This window comes from Rhinolophus ferrumequinum, chromosome 26 (assembly GCF_004115265.2).
Source record: "Rhinolophus ferrumequinum isolate MPI-CBG mRhiFer1 chromosome 26, mRhiFer1_v1.p, whole genome shotgun sequence".
NCBI lineage: Eukaryota > Metazoa > Chordata > Mammalia > Chiroptera > Rhinolophidae > Rhinolophus > Rhinolophus ferrumequinum.
In genome coordinates, this window is record NC_046309.1 from 4,483,451 (window position 1) to 4,500,746 (window position 17,296).

Sequence of the window (17,296 nt, forward strand, 5' to 3'; positions counted from 1 at the left end):
TTCTCTCTGGCGACCTTCAGAAGACACAGGCCTCACCCCCAGCCAGGAGATCAAGTTCACATTGGAGAGCACGCACGGGGCCAAGTGAGGCTTCAGCAAGAAGAGAGGGAACTGGAAGTCCTTCCCCACCTCTAGTGACCAGAGTGCTAGGGAGCACCCAGATTTGAACTGGGGGCCTCTTGATCTGTTGTCAAATGCTCTGCCCCTGAACAATACCCCCTGCCACACCAATAAAGCCCCATAAACCCCCGTTCCCTGTGCAGACACACCCAGAGCTCCTGCCGATGCCCCTACAGCATGGGTGGGCTGAGTTGCCAGACCTGCTCTGCTGCTGACTCACTCCCAGCATTAGAAGAAGCAATAGCTTCCCTCCTCCCACAGCTCCACGACCTCTCCACCTTCAGGCCCTGGAGGAGGGCAGTAACCTGGGGAGCATCCCGACAGCTGGAAGGGTCTGCTGTCACATCTGTATTGCGGTTTTTGTGCTGAGCACCTGAAAACAGAAACTCAATGCCTGATGGCCCGGCCAAGCACGCAGCACCTCAGAGCGAGGACACACGTTGCTGGATGCGGATCAGAGCGCTGTACAATGCCACACCCGAGGATGCTGGCTGATCCCCTGTGCGCCAAATCTCCGCGTGTCCAACGCGTTAACTGCTGGGTGAGATGAGCCGTCTGAAGAAAAGGCTGAAGAAGTGACAGTCTCTGGGCCCCAAGCCCACCTCTCTGTGCTCTGCTCTGTGATCTGGGTCTCTGTGAACCACGCTTCTCCTCTGCCAGGTGGCTTCCTGGTTGGTCCTGCCAATGGGCTCCACAGGGATGGAAGGTTGAAGCAGGAAGAAGCACTTGCTCCCGCCAGCCTGCTCCGGCTTCCTGTCAGTGTCACCTGGCAGTGACAGTCCATTCCAGTAGCAACGGTGGCTGCCGTGTTCAGTGTGCTGCTCACAGCCCGGCCTCATCATGACTCTTGAGGGACACTAGCGTCTCCTTAGAGATCTGAGTCGCCGATCCACAGAGATACTCCACACACTTGTACGATTTAACACGTTTGTCCCCTTGTGTTTGTCCCCCAGACCCTGGAGTGGCGGCTGCTTCTACAGAAACTACTTCCGTGATGCATAGTCTTCCCTTTCAGCCCATTCAGTTCTAATTCCTGGTTCTTGTGGGTTGAATTGTGTCCCCCAAAAGGATACGTTGAAGTCCTAGCCCTCAGTGTCCAGGAACGTGTCCTTATTTGGAGAGGGTTGTCAAAGATGAAATTAATTAAGATGAGGTCACCATGGGTATGGTGTGCCCTTAATCCCATATGACCTGGGTTTTTGTAAGAAGTGGAAAGACACACAGGAGGGGACAGCCATGTGAAGACAGGCAGAGACTGGAGCGATGCTTCTACAAGACGAGGAACGCCAAGGATTGCCAGCAAACAGTGGAAGCTGGAAAGAGGCAAGGAAGGACCTTCTAGAGCCTTCAGAGAGAGCGTGGCCCTGCTGACACCTTGATTTCTGACTCTGGCCTACAGAGCTGTAAGACTAAAGTTTTCTGTTGATTGTGTCACCCACCCTGTGGTACTTTGTTACAGAAGCTGCAGGAAACTGATGCTCTGGCTAACAGTTGTTTATGTTAAATTCTGTTCCATTAACAGATGTAGTTTTTCTCTCTGGGCTGCGCCCTGGAAGACACTGAAATTGGCGTCCTAGAGGAGGAGACCATGGGTGTCCCAGGAAACACACCCTCAAAGAGGGTGTTGGGGACGGGACGTGGTCGTGTCCTTGGTCTGCAGGGCCATGGCCAGTGCCTGACTGGATCCTGCATCAGAAGAGATGGTCGTCAGTGTGCTGTTCCGTGGGCTCCAGCCAGCCTGGTCCTGTAAGGGGACTAGAGTATAGTCTCTATGGAACTGGTTTTGTCAGTTCAGCTGAAGGAGGAAAAGAGGGCTCCCGAAGGGGGCACCCGGATTTGAACCGGGGACCTCTTGATCTGCAGTCAAATGCTCTACCCCTGAGCTATACCCCCTCTTGCTGCCAACAGTGTATAATTAATAAACTTCTTTACAGTTCCACTCACACACAGGCTACGGGTTGTGATTCAGCAGAGAGCTGCTAGTCCTGTTCTACTGTACACGCACCCCTTATGTCATAACTACCATCCTTTTCTAGGACGGCACCATCCCTTGTTGGCACCACTTGGAAGTCACTGCAGTCTCCATCTGAGCCCACAAAGTCTGTACCTGCCTGTACGTCAGGCAGAAGATGAAGCGGAGGCAAGTTGCTGCTTACTGAGCAAGGACCAGAGCGGACAGGGTCTGCTATCAGTGGAGATCACTTTCAAACAACACACAGTCTGGGACCACGGCGACCTCCTCTCCCAGCTCCCCTCCAAATTCTGCATCTGTTTAAGGCATTTGAACTTCAATTTTTATTTCAGTTCTCTGTCTTGTGTATCCCGCCACCACTGCTCACTTCTTGTCTTTCCTTTAGCCATCGCCTCCCATCCATGCCGACATCAACTTTCTAAACTTTTTGTTTCTCGGGATTTCTCTCATCACCAAATCGCTGTCTATCTTGTGCTTCCCCAAAGTTCTCCAGAGGCCTGGTTGATTTTAGGGGAGGTGTGTCAGTATCAATGGCAGAAGGACTCTGTATCAGTTACATATTGTGACAGAACAAGCCCTGAAATGTAGCGGCTTCAAACAATAAACCTTTGTTATATCTTGTGTTTCAGAGTTTCCAGAAACTGGTGGTGGCTCTACTAGTGGTTCTGGTTCAGGGTCTCTCATGAGGTTGCAGATAAAAGGTCAGCGGTGGCTGCTCATCAGGTTTGACTGGCGCTGGAGGAACCATTCTAAGCTCTGAACACTCACTGTGGGAACGAGGGCTGTGGGAACGAGGACTCAGTTCCTCATTGGCTGTTGGCAGGAGGCTTGTCACATGGGCCTCTTCACTAGGCTGCTTGAGGCATCCCCCATGACAAGGCAACTGCCCCTACCCCCACCCCCCAGCGTTAATCTCATTTACAAACACCCTCACACACACACAGCCAGAGTAATGTTTGACCAAATATCTGGGCACCCTGTGGCCCGGTCAAGTTAACACATAAAATCAACCATCACAGGTAGTAACCGTATATTTAGGTTGGTAAGAACTTGCCAAGCTGTTTCCCAGAGTGGCTGTACCATTTTACATTCCTACTTGCAATATATGAGTGATTGGGTTTTGTATCCTCACCAGCATTTGGTGTTATCACCTTTTTTATTTCAGTCGTGCTGATAAGTGTGGTGACACCTTTTGTGTTTTAATTTGCGTTTCCATAATGGTGATGATGTGGGCATCCTTTCAAATGCTTATTTGTCATCTCTGTATCCTCTTGGGTGAAATGTCTGTTCATGTCTGTTTCCCATTTTCTAATTGGACATTTTGTTGAATTTTGACAGTTCTTTACGTATCTAGATACAAGACCCCTTTTCATACTTCTACATTCATATTTGAGTATCCATAAACAGTATTCAGTATAGTTCTAGGTGAGTTTTTAAAACCCAAATGACCGAATGTGTAGGTCTGCATCTTAAATTCTTTTGCACATGACATCGTCTTTTTGAGAGCTAGCTGTGTCCCTCTTGCATCTGGACTTGTAGGGTAAAGAGGTAATAAGAAAAGCAACCTCATCTTGTCACTCTCTGCTGTCCCTTTAAATTTCTCGGTGAAATATTTCTCTTGTCCAAGTGACATTAATGTCACTTAGGTAACAGAAAGCCCCATGGTTGCAGTCTGGACTCAGTAATTAAAATGTCCAGTTCCATGTAGTAATCAATACTCTGAAATTGATTTCAGCATCTCTCCTCCTGGACGTGGTCCTTCCTACCTCTTTCCCCGCCATGCATTCATCCCTAGCATTTAGGGTGGGGAGAAGGAAGGCTACGGGGACAGGAGGAGGCGAGGAAGAAAGCTCGTGCTAGATGAGTCCTGCAGTAAGAGATTGGCTTTCTCTGGACTGGCAAGTGTTTGAAAGACGCTCCTGGGGCGTCTCCAGGGGACTCCTCCGAGGCCTCCATCGGGAACATTCGGCTGCTCCTGTTACCTGGCAAAGCGTTTTTCCCCAGGCTTCCCGGGATCTGTGTCACACAGCTCTCCGTTGGTGTCCATGAGTTTGACATTGCTCCAGTTGGCTCTCAGGAAACATTCATGTGCCTTTCATTCCCACCCACTCTGGTCGTACCTATCGGTCCAGAGAGTGGCCTGGCATCTCTCCACCTGCAGAGCTGACAGCCAAGGCTCATCCTGGTGCTGGACACACGTCAGTGCAAACCCCAACTTCAGGGCACGTGACCAAGCCCTATAGCGGACTCCGTGAAGCCCCTTCCTAGCCTAGGCTTGAGGTGAGGGGAGAATACACCAACTGTTCCTCTTCAGAAGAGTGGTACTGAGAACACGATCTCCCAGAAAAGGAATCCTCACCAATATTCTGATCTCCAACAACCGGACCGACCCTCTTACACCCTCGTGGTGGGTGAGAAATCTGGTTATCAGACGTGACTTTTAGATTTCCGCAGGGCGCTTGGTCCCACTCCTGCCTGTTTTACCTAGGACTCTCAGTTGAACCTTCCTTTAACTGCTTTATTTTATTACATCCTAGGAGTCCAGAAAGTCTTATTTATCTGTTCCACTATTAATGGACATACTAGGAATGCTTCCCGTTTTTTGCAAACTAACAATGTTTCTGCAGTGAACTCTGTACAGTCTCCTGATGCACTGTGCTAGTTTCTCACCAGGATGGATATACCTGGAAATGAAATTCCTGGGTTGTATGCATACTTTTCATTTCATTGTTGATAGTTTTATGTAATTTTCATATTTACTTTACTATTTTTAGGGTCAAAATTTTCTCCGTAGTGAATGTACCAATTATACTCCCATTGGGAGCAAATGAAAATATCATTTTCTCTCAGCAATTCTTGATCTACTTAAACCTGAGTGTATCTTAAGTTTTGGGATTGGAGTGAAAATGGTGCCGTTTTATTGTTTCAATTAATTTTCATGTCCCTGTTTTGTAGCAAAGTAGAGTATTTTTTCATAAATGTATTGCTCATAAAATAACCTCTTCTGTTATTTTAATCGTGTCTAGAAAAGACACATAACAGAAAATTTACCATCCTAGCCATTTTTCAGTGTACAGTTCAGTAGTATTAAGTATAATCACTTTTTTGTGCCTCAGATCTCCATAATTTTTTCATCTTCCTTTTATTATGGTAGAAATCCATTCTCCATTATATGTGTTTCACAATTCAGTCTCCTGTTTAAGGAATTTTTTTAAAAAGTTTTATTTATTTAAGTGTGTTTTTCCAGGACCCATCAGCTCCAAGTCAAGTAGTTGTTTCAATCTAGTTGTGGAGGACGCAGCTCACAGTGGCCCATGTGGGGATCGAACTGGCAATTTGGTTGTTAAGAGCATCACTCTCTAACCAACTGAGCTAAACAGCTCCCCCAGAAAAATTTGTTATATGAAAATTGAAGTTTTTATATAATCAAATTTATCTTTTATAGTTTGTGACTTGGGTGTTATGTTGAAATACTCCTTCCCTGAGTCATATTCATATGAATGAATATCTGTGCCCCTGCAATTCCTTTGTTGAAACGCCACGGCAATATATATCGACACAGAAAAGCATTTGACAAAACAAAACATCACTCCTAATAAGCATCCTCAGCAAACTGGGATTAGAAGAGGACTCTCTCAAGCTAATCAGCGGTGTCCACAAAAACGGACATCTAACATCAGCTTGGTCTGTGTTTCAGGTTGCCCAGAAGTGCCCTGGCCGATGAGGGGCAGTACCTGGATGAATTACCAGCCTCGCTGGGACAGTTCTCAGAGGCCCCAGCAGGAGGGACCCCAGTTGCCCACAGTCGGGACCTGCTTGTTAAAGCCCCTTGACTGTCTCACCTACCTCGCAGTCTGATTCCTGGGATCACCTCGCAGATGAACCCTTGAACCGAATCGTTAACTGGGGTAGGCTGTGGGCAGGACCCAAACCCCTGTGCTCTCTGTCTTTGTTTCAGTGAAGTGTCGCCGTCCCTGTCCCCTCTCCATCCATCTGCAGCTGACTTCGCATTTCCATCTCTGTCAGTCTCTGTTTCTCTCCAGCTCTCTTTCAATTCGTCTCGATCTTCCTCCCTTGGAGCCCCTTAGAGAGAACGAGAATCCGCTGGGACCCCTCTGGCACCTGGAGCGCACCAGCGTGCGCCGCTCGCTCCTCCCGGCCGCACGGGGCGCTGTGACGGCGTGGCGCTCCCGGCCCGCGGGACCGCGAGTCCCAGCGTGCACTGCGCTGGGGCGTGGCCCGCGGGTCGGGGCGGAGTGGAAGGCGGTGCGGTGGTGGAGCAGCGAAGGGGCCATGGCCGACCCGGGGCCGGTAAGAGGGGCTGTGGAGGGTGCGGGCCCCGCCATGCCTCCGCTCCCTCCCGCAGTCTAGAGTGCGGTCCCCGTGCAGCGAGGGCTGCAGTAGAAGCCCCGGCCGAGGGGTTTTCCTTAACCCGGGACTGAACTCCGAGCCCGGACCGGAGAAGGCGCCGTTTTGATGCGCGAGTTGTCCTGCTGATAATCTGGGAGGAAGGGGCCACATGGAGAAATCCTGGGTCCCGGCCAGTCATTGGCTCAGGTCAACCTCTGTTCCCGCCCTGTGTCGGGGCTCTTTGAACGTCGTGGTTTTGCTTGGGCTTATGTTCGTGCGATGCTGGGAAGGTAGCTTCCGAGAAGCAATCTTCACCAGCAAATGAGAAAACGTTAAGGAAGACTGGAGACTGCTCCCTAGGGAAGGAGAGATTTGAAACCAGTTTGGGTGATTGTCCTCAGTCAAATTGACCGCGAGTACTTGAATGTTTTAAAGGGGAATTCGAACTCTGGTTTTAGAGCTTGAAAGGCATAGCCTGAGCTTAACCTAGGAAACTACATGCAGTTAATGTAATCTGCCCAAGTGTGCAAGACTTCCTTTTGCCCCCACTGAGATTTCATATCTAATAACCTCACTAATGCAATGCATTTGCTTTCACTGCTGCTTCTCATCCCACAGCATCCTGCCGCAGTTCTGTTCAAATTTCTTCAAGCTGCATCTCTTCAGCCAGACTTCTTCTATAAGTGATTGGGAACCTGGACTACCCCTGTCTGTTCTGTGAAAGTTGGTAGTTTGCAGGATTTCTTCTTTGGCTATAAGTTTGAGTCCACAGAAAAAATTCAAATTATGCCAACTTCTTGGCTATTGTATTTGTGATGGGCAAGAAGAAATCAGCGTTTCTGGTTGATTTTCCTTTTTACTGGAGTTCAGTGCTAATTATTCGATCACAGAAGCGTCTTATAGCTGGGAAGTACAGGGTGAGGTGCAAGAAAACAGTAAAGAAGTTTCTTTGAATGTCCCACCTTATGAAAAAACACCAGGTTTAAACTTGTTTGTTATACTAGCTGCTGCTTCAGCTTTGGGTGCTTGTAATAATTTTGATGATGGACTTTTATCTCCAACTTTGGTCTCCAAAACCTGTGTCAAATGGCACTAGTTGCTAAGTTTAGAGTCCTTTATTAGGGGAATATACTTTAGCATTTGTAACCAACCTTTTTTATGCACTTAGGAAGATCCCTAGCCATCTTGGGAGATGTCCAGCACTTTCCTTGGTGGGTGCTCATCTACATTTGTAGCACAGAATCTGAAAGGAGTAAAAATGAATTTTTGAAAAATTAAATTATATATGTTCTCTTCCTTTCCTATTGCCACAGTGATCTGTCCTTGAAATGTTCAGGAAGAGTAACCCTGTTTAGTCAGTCCTTACCTGAATAATGGTCCATGAGCCAGTCATGGCTTGCAGATGATTTGTTTTGTGTTTTTTGTTTGTTTGTTTTGTACAATCCCTTGTTGTTAAAATTGTAAATTTTAGGGACGGCCTGGTGGCTTAGGTGGTTGGAGCTCCGTGCTCCTAATGCCAAAGGCTGCTGGTTCGAGTCCCACATGGGCCAGTGGGCTTTCAATCACAAGGTTGCTGGTTCGATTCCTCGACTCCCACAAGGGATGGTGGGCTCTGCTGCCTGCAACTAAGATTGAACTCGGCACCTTGAGCTGAGCTGCCGCTGAGCTCCCAGATGGCTCAGTTGGTTGGAACGCGTCCTCTCAACCACAAGGTTGCCAGTTCCACTCCCGCAAGGGATGGTGGGCTGTGCCCCCTGCAACTAACAACAGGCAACTGGACCTGGAGCTGAGCTGTGCCCTCCACAACTAAGACTGAAAGGACAACAACTTGACTTGGAAAAGTCCTGGAAGTACACACTGTTCACCAATAAAGTCCTGTTCCCCTTCCCCAATAAAATCTTTAAAAAAAAAAAAAAAAGTCTTCCTTTAAAAAAAAAAATTGTAAATTTTAGTTGCCAATATATAAATATCAGAAGAGTTCACATAAAATGTGAATATCCAGTCACATGCAAATGTAAAATGTTAAGCTATAAAACCTGCAGAAGATGGTGCAGGAGAAAATCTTTGGGACCTGGAGCTTGGTGAAAAGTTCTCAGGTAGCACCACCTGTAATAGAAAAAAGTGATAAATTGGATGTCATCACAATTTAAAACTTTTGCTTTGGGAAAATCCTGGTAAGAGGGTAAAAAAACAAGTAACAGATGGAAAATATTTGCAAACCACAAAATTGGAAAAGGACTTATATCTAGAATCTATAAAGAACTCTCAAAACTAAACAGTAAAAAGACAATCCAATTAGAGAATGGGTAAAATACATGAAGAGATATTTCACTGAAGAGGATATATGGATGGAAAATAAGCAAAAGAAAAGATGATCATTATTATTCAATAGGGAAATGCAAGCTAAAACCACAGTGAGATATCACTGTACGACTATTAGAATAATGAAAATAAAAAATGGCAGCATGACCAAATGCTGGTGATGGTGCTGACAAATGATCTCTTATACTTCGCTGGTAGGAATGTAAAAGAGTTCAGCCACACCGGAAAAATTTCTTAAGAAACTAAACATATACTTCCCATATGACTCAGCAGTTATAGCCATTTATCCCAGAAAAATGAAAATCTATGCCCACCCCAAAACCTGTATGTAATTATTCATGGCAGCTTTTTTGGTAATAGCCCAAAACTAGAAAAAAACAAAATCTCCCTTCATAGGCAAATGGTTAACCAAATTGTGGTACATCCATACCATTGACTACTATTCAGCAATAAAGAGAGATGAAATACTGATAAACACAATTTGGATGGGTCTCAAGAGCATGATGCTGACTGCAAAATGGCAATCTCTAAAGGTCGTATACTATATAACTTGTATAACATTTTTGAAATGATAAAATTGTAGAGATGGATAATAGATCAGTGGGTTTGATTACAAAGGGAAAATCAAACAAGGGAGATCTCTGGTGGTAGGATAGTTTTGTTTCTTGATTTCGGAGGGGTTACATGACTCAGCACGTGATGAAATCACACAGTTATACACACACCGTACTATTGTCAATTTCATGGTTTTGATATTGTACTATAATAATGTACCATGTGACTTGTGGGGCAAACTGGGTGAACAGTACAGGGAACCCTTCTGTACTGTCTTTGTAACTTCCTGTGAATCTATAATTCAAACTGAAAAGTTTTTTTTAAAAAAATGATGTATCTAGTAACATTGGCCCTGTCTTATATACCACTAATTTGTTGCTGCTAAGGATCCCCCCTTTAGATGATGCATGTGCTCAAAAGTCCTGCTATTCATTCATTCATTCATTCATTCATTTTACTTGGTTCCAAAAGACATTGGTGACCGCTTTATTATGTTTATGGCACCTTCCAGAGATAATTAATATAGTCTCTTCCTGTCTCTTAAAGACATGGACATTGAAAAACAAGTAGCCTTAAAGTAAAAATGTATTTATGTACTGTTTGTGATTCCAGGTAACCATGACATTTGATGATGTGGCCTTATATTTTTCAAAGCAAGAGTGGGAGATCCTGGAAAATTGGCAGAAGGAAATGTATCAGCAAGTGATGAAGACTAATTATGAGATCCTTAATTCCCTGGGTAAGAAGGGCTTCTAAGGCATCACTTTTTGGGAACCAACGTGATAGGAATAGGCTTTCCTCCCTTTCTCGCCATTGGCTGGTTGACTATGACATCGTGCCCAGTTCACATTCAGAATGTCTCCTTAATTTCTTGTACTGACCCTGGGATATTTGACTTGTCCCTTTTTATCCTCTGCCCCTTGGTCGTATTCTCTGCGTTCTCTTCCCCACTTCAACTCTCAGAGCTAGTTAGGATCATCTAGGGGAGAATATGTAGATAGGACAGAGCCCCAGGACACCCCAACATTTAGAGGTCAAGCTGTTGATACTGAGGCCAGTAGGGTAGGAGAAGCTAGAACGCTGTGCTGATCCACTATTGAGTTTTGAGTTATCACAATTAGTGTCTTTGAGCTTGGAAAACTCAGTCTGATTTTCCCAAATTTTAAAAACCAGATGATATTATTTGCAAATGATTGTCGTTACAGGACATTCAGCTCGTAACCCCAAGATTAGGATTTAGTAGGTCCAGGCTCAGGCCCAGGAATCGACATTTTTAACAAGCACTTCAGGTCTGCTGGTGCTGGTGGCGCACAGGCCACTGAGAGAAACACTGATCCAAGGGCTGAACCAGAGGTGACATCGCTGCGAAATTCACTCCACTGGTTAATAAGAAGGCTTCTTCCCTTCAGGCGTATGTCGTTAGATAACATTACTCTCTACCTCTTCATAATCACTGTCACTCAACCACCTCCCAGCTCCTTCACTTTATTGATCAAGAATGTTGGCACTTTAGTAGTTAGTTTCTTTGCATGGGAGGAGTTTAATCAGAAAAGTTTGATGAGCCAGGTTCCCTCCTTGACGACTGTGACTTGGCTTTTTAATCCACTCACTTTGTTCTAGAAATGATCACGTTTGAATATGTTTCCCCTGGATCTGTCAGCCTTTTTAAAATCCTCATCATCCCTAACTTCTGTTTCCTGTAATTTTGTGAAATATAGCAGAGAACATTTAAACTAAAGTGTTGGTTAGGCTGTATTATATTGTCATTCATGTAATTTCAAGGGTTTCCTTTATTTTTAAGTTATTTGTCTCTCTTAATCAACTTTTTAAAAATTTTCTTTTTTCAATTATAGTTGATGTATAATATTATATTAGTTTCAGCTGTGCAGCATAGTGATATAGTATATAAATGTCTAATTACACTTCGATAAGTCTAGTAGCCATCTGACACCATAAATAGTTATTACAGTGTTATATTCCCTATGCTGTACTTTACATCAAGGGTTTCCATTTTCGTAACTAACTTTGATCTCATGTCTCCAGGAATCAAAGCCAAGTATGAAAATTGTTTTTAGTCAAATACTCAGGAAACCCAGACTCAGTCTCTGTGAACTCTCTGTGCAGGCTGTATTTCTTCCAAGCCAGATTTGATCACCTGGATGGAACAAGAGAGAATGCTATTAATTGGAGATCAGGGACGCTTTGAGAAAATCAGGATGACACTTAGCCATTGTATTGAGAAGCAATTGGACTTGAAGAACACTGGAACATCACTGTGTTCTGGTGAGTGTGATGGATTTAGGGTCATAGCTCATTTCATTTTCTTAGCCTTGTTTCCTGAATCTTTCTGGATCGTCTGCAGAACATTTTATGGAGGATGTTGTTTGTTTGCTCAAGTGGGTAGCATATATAAGAATGTACTACTTTCATAAAGAGAGAAGTTGTGTATATTTCACTAAAAAAAAAATTACAACTTCAGAATAAGATGAGAATTGCCTATGAGGTAGCAAGTAAAGGATAGATACACTTGTTGAGTCTTATGGGAAAACCACCGTCCTCGTCACACCATCGTGTCCATTTGAATATAGAATGAAAAAAATCTTCTAATTTTGTACAATATATTTTTTTATTGTACAGATTTTTAGAACTTAGGGATTTTTTTAATAAATCCTTTTGAAGAATTACTTTTTGAGTCCCTTGTATCATAAGGAAAACATTGAAACATCTTAGACTTTAAATATTACAGGGAATGTATAATTTTTTTGGAGTGTGTTGTTGTTTTACTCACTGGAGATCTCCTGAGTTCCAGAGAGTAAAACGACTCCCCAGAAAGAGGGGATTTGAACCCAGGGAATGTGCAGCGGGCTCCATCAAGAGGATAGAAGAATTCCCAAGGACTTTGTTTCATTGCCACCAACTATTCTTTCATTTATCTAACCATTGTGTCCCTACCATGTTTGTAGGATTGTGTGAGGTATTACTTAGGCCAGTGAGGGGATATACATACAGACGTATAGGTATGTATGTGTATGCACACACACTATAAGCAGTCTTTCTGCTCTAGAACTTTATTGTCTTACTGACCTACTGACATGGCATTAGGTGACGTATTGGGTTAGTCAACTCTAAAATATAATTGAATACAATTTAATGAAATAAGTGATAATGACAGTGCTTCAGGGATTTAGAGGAGAGGAAGCAGTGCCCCGGGGAGGGGTGTCGGGGGTGCTGCTAAAGGAACCAGAGTGTAAATAGCATAGAATGGGCAAACTTGGTCAGGCCGGAAAGATTCAACGGGTGATCCATGAACCAATGCTCAGAGGTGGGCACAAGCCCAGTATGTTTAGAAAATGACGACACTGTAAAGCTGTGGGACATAGTGGTGATGGGGGTGGAGGATGGGGACATAGTGAGGCCAGGAATGCCAAGGTGAGAATTTGACATCATCCTACAGAAAGGGAGGAGCTTGGAAAGGTTTTTGAGTACCAAAGAATGAACAGTAGTGGCTAGCCCTAAAAACAGATGTTCTCTTCGGATCAGGTGGTATTCACCCAATAATCACAACTGCTCCTTGGCTTGGGGTAAATAGTAAGTGTGAGAAATAGGATTCAAGGAGACAGGTAAGTATGCTTTTGTCATGATCCAGGTAAAAGCTGTGGAGTGTTAACTTACTAAATGATGTCATCCAGCTGGAAAGGTAGCCTGCATTGTTGTTAACATGAGCACAGAGCATAATCAGAGTCCTTCTCCAGGGGCAGGCCCACCCTTCCTAGTAGGTGAAGTTTCCTCTGCATTAAGAGATTTAAAAAGGCGAGCCCTGGGACCCAGTTCAAGAGGACATGGCAGAAAAAGCAGTTCTGAAACACAGCGCTATCCAGAATTGTCCTCTCCAGGTGTAGCGGGTGATGATAAGATGCTAGCTCAGCTCCCTCTCTTTTCTGGCATCCTGGCTTTTACTTTGGGAACAGCAGTAACTGTGCTTATATCTGTATCTTTCTTACAATTCACAGTTCCGTGGAATAGGAAATTATTTCCACAGTGTTCTTTGTGAATTCGGTAAATTGCCATTTTGACGTTCCTAAGAAATATAGTTCCTATTAGCATTTCTTCCAGAAAACTTCTTCCTGAAAACTGTGGTAGAAGGGGGCAAAAATATGACCTAAAGCCTTCCTACTTAAGTATTTGGCAATTTATTTCACACATTTAAGGAAATATAATGGAACGGTCAGATTCTCAGAGGAACTCATTTTGCTTTCTTCCGACTTCTGCTTACTCTCTGAGGGTCGTCCATAGGTTCACAAGATGCATTTGCCTGCCTTTTTTTTCATGCTAAGCCATTTCTTAACTCATGATGAAAGGATTTGCATATCAAAGTTAAACTTAAATATAATTTACCTGTGACAGGCAGATTCAGAAAGTCATTGAGATCGGTGGGATTCTTTTCCCCACGTTGTAGTTGACAGGAAGATGGCCCTCGAACCCCACCATAGTGCAGACACCACTGATGAGGGTGGGTCTTCTTTTTTTCTCTCCAGGTGACCAAGGAACTCTCAGGGTAGAAGAGGAATGCCATTTAAATGGTCTCCAAAAGCAGGGCTTGTGTGCTACCTCATCAGGGGAAGAAAAGATTTTACCAGCTCAAAGAGCTACCTTACAACATCCAAGTTTCCAAGAAATAGGGATTCTGCATAAAAACTTCTACATCTCAGCGTCTAGTCAGGACAAGAACAATCCGTGGCATAAGCCGGTGGGTCCCCCAGGTCACCAGGAAATTCCACCAGGGCTGAGATTTTATTCCTGCTTTGTGTGTAGGAAAGTCTTCCACGTAAAGAGAGACTTGGTAAAGCATCAAAGGAACCACTCCAAGAGCCAGATCCCTCAGTGTCCACAGTACAAGGACAAATCCAGAAGGAACTCTGAACTCAGGTGGACCCGGATGGTCCTGTGTAAGAAGAAGCGTTTCCAGTGCAGTCAGTGCAAGAAGAGCTACTTTGTGAAGTGCAGTCTGATCGCTCACCAGGCCGTGCACTCGGGGCAACGGCCCTTCCAGTGCCCTCAGTGTGACAAGACCTTCTGGTATAAAGCCATTTTGAAGAAGCACCAGTCTTTACACAAAGGAGAGAGACCATTTTCCTGTCAGGAGTCTGGCAAGAGGATTTCCTGGCCCTCTAAGCTCTCCTGTCACAGCAGAGTCCACAGCGGGCGAGAGGAACTCTCCTGTGCCGAGTGCATGAAGACTTTCCCTCAGCAGTGCCGGCTCAGGGAGCACCTCAAGGTCCACAGCAAGGAGAAGCCATTCTCCTGTGCCCAGTGCAGCCGGAGCTTCCGCCACCACTCAGACCTCACTGAGCACAAGAGGCTTCACAGGGGCGAGAAGCCCTTCCAGTGTCCTGAGTGCGATAAAAGTTTCCACATGCAGAGAAGTTTGAAGGCCCATCTTTGCCAGCACACTGGGGAGAAGCCCTTCCAGTGTCCGGAGTGCGGCAAAAGCTTTTCCCGGAAGGCTGCCATGAAGGCCCATCAGAGGATGCACAGTAGGGAGAAGCTATTTTCTTGTGACAAATGTGATAAGAAATTCACCCAGAAGACCAAACTCATTGAGCACGTCACAGTTCATACGGGAGAGAAGCCCTTCCAGTGTCCTGAGTGTACGAAAAGCTTCCGCCTAAAAAGGAGCCTCAAAGTTCATCTGTTTCTGCACACTGGGAAGAAGCCCTTCCAGTGTCCGGAGTGTGGGAGGCCCTTCTCCCGGAGGAATGTCATGAAGGACCACCTGCGTCTGCACAGCAAGGAGAAGCCGTTCTCCTGTGCCGAGTGCACGAAGACCTTCCCTCAGCAGTGCAGGCTCAGGGAGCACCTCAAGGTCCACAGCAAGGAGAAGCCATTCTCCTGTGCCGAGTGCAAAAAGACCTTCCCTCAGCAGTGCCGGCTCAGGGAGCACCTCAGGGTCCACAGCAAGGAGAAGCCATTCTCTTGTGCCGTGTGCAGCCGGAGCTTCCGCCACCTCTCGTACCTCACTGAGCACAAGAGGCTCCACAGTGGGGAGAAGCCCTTCCAGTGCCCGGAGTGTGACAAGAGCTTCTTCTGGAAGGCCTCCATGAAGTACCACCAGTGGCTACACAGGGGCGGGAAGCCCTTCGTGTGTAGGGAGTGTGGGAAGGCCTACACTCAGCAGTATCAGCTCACTGAACACACGCGGGTCCACAGTGGGGAGAAGCCCTTCCAGTGTCTGGAGTGTGACAAAAGCTTCTCCTGGAAGGCCTCCATGAAGTCCCACCAATGGCTACACAGGGGCGAGAAGCCCTTCGTGTGTAGGGAGTGTGGGAAGGCCTACACTCAGCAGTATCGGCTCACTGAACACATGCGGGCCCACAGTGGGGAGAAGCCATTCCAGTGTCCAGAGTGTGACAAGAGCTTCTGCACAAGGGGAAGTCTGAGGGTCCATTTGCTCACGCACGATGGACAGAAGAAGCCCTTCACGTGTCCTGAATGTGGCAAAGGCTTCCTCCAAAAAGGACGTTTGGAAACCCATCTGCACAAGCACAGAGGGGAGAGGCCTTTTTCTTGTGATGAGTGTGGAAGGAGCTTTACATACACAGGGGCACTCGCCACCCATATTGCTGCAGTACACTCCAGGGAAAACGCCTTCAGCCTCTAGGTCAAGCCACACAGAAAGTGAGCGGCGAACCCTGGCTTCAGACACAGTGGCAGATGCATAGCAGGTGGGGCGTGACAGTTCCTTGACAAAGGTTCCAGATAAGACAGGCATCTCCCCTCTAAATTCCTCATGGGCAGGGCCTGCCAGTCAGGGAAGGACATTTTATTTTTGTTCTGTTTCATCAGCTTTTTCAGTGTCATCCAGAAGCATGGTAATCCTTTCATTCAATATGTGAAACTACACTCTGAGGGAAGAAATGTTACAGACTGAAATGTTTCCCCCAAAACACCTCATTCTGCTTTCCACTACCAGGCTTCCTTATTTAATTGAGTTTTTCAGTTTCTCTCAGTGAATTTGCATTTTCTCTCAAATGTTAAGAAGACATCTGTGTCTTGGGGGAATTTGTCTACATTGCTCTAAATAAATCTTGTCTACCATCTCATTTGTCAGAATGTTAGCCACATAAATGTTATTTCCTTCTGGATTAATTTAAATCACCTAAAAATCCACCATTGTGAGTAACAAGCAGTGGTACATGTCTAACCCCTCTGCATTTCCAACAGCTGGTGTCAATTCTGCAACGTTAGGATCTCTGAGTTAAGTACCAAAGGAAAAAATATTGTCAGACCATGGCATCACTCCATTTGTGGCCTAATCTATCGTAAGGCAACTTTCCAGTTCTAGCAAACATTTGTCCATCGCTTGGGACTGTCTATCTTTAACATTATTCCTATAAGAACTTACAGATTTCCTTCCTTAAGGATCTTTGGGGCCTACATAAATGCTCTGTCTTTGTTAGCACAACATGTGGTCCCAGATTACCTGAATCGGTCACCTGGCACCAAGGGTGCTCCGTGAATCATAGTGTCTAAACAAAGGTGCCATCTTTGGTCCGTATATTCCTGTAGGTGCCAGCCTCTTGGTGAGTCAATGGTTCCTTTGTGTGAAGAAAGTGACACTTTTCTCTACCCTGTACCAGGGCATGTGAGCCAGATGTCAGCTCTGGCTGGCCTCTACCAGTGTACCTTAGGGCAACTCTGCCTTGGGATACACATTAAAAAAATGCAGACCACTGGGACCCGCCCCAGATGTGAGTGACAATCTTCCCAGGTGATCTTGTGCAAACAAGTTTCAGAACATTTGACCTAGTGAGTCTAGAGACACTGGAGGAAGGAAAACTATGTTTATAAGAGAGACTGGAAGTTTAACAAAAAAATAGAGCATTTACATTAGAGTACCAGAATTATGGAAACATTTACTTGTTTTAAAATTTGTTTTATTGTTACATTATACGTATGCATGTATATATATGAGTACAT

At 45.4% G+C, this 17,296-nt stretch overlaps 1 protein-coding gene and 1 non-coding gene across 4 annotated transcripts; one reads left to right on the forward strand and one right to left on the reverse strand.

Annotated features, from left to right (window-relative positions):
* Positions 1-1,941: 1,941 nt before the first annotated feature.
* On the reverse strand, positions 1,942-2,013 carry TRNAC-GCA (transfer RNA cysteine (anticodon GCA)). The gene has a single exon. It is a non-coding gene; the product is annotated as a tRNA-Cys (tRNA).
* Positions 2,014-6,336: 4,323 nt separating this feature from the next.
* ZNF425 (zinc finger protein 425) lies at positions 6,337-17,259 on the forward strand. Of its 3 annotated transcripts, none has more exons than XM_033098912.1 (4): positions 6,337-6,403; positions 9,932-10,058; positions 11,444-11,602; positions 13,855-17,258. In XM_033098912.1, exons 1-4 carry the CDS (start codon positions 6,386-6,388, stop codon positions 15,975-15,977), a joined length of 2,427 nt encoding a protein of 808 aa, XP_032954803.1. In that variant the 5' UTR covers positions 6,337-6,385; the 3' UTR covers positions 15,978-17,258. The 3 variants fall into 3 exon arrangements, with proteins under 3 accessions (XP_032954803.1, XP_032954804.1, XP_032954802.1); XM_033098913.1 differs by having other exon boundaries at positions 6,342-6,649; positions 13,855-17,259; XM_033098911.1 differs by lacking the exon at positions 6,337-6,403 and adding an exon at positions 8,825-9,297 and having other exon boundaries at positions 13,855-17,259.
* Positions 17,260-17,296: the final 37 nt, after the last annotated feature.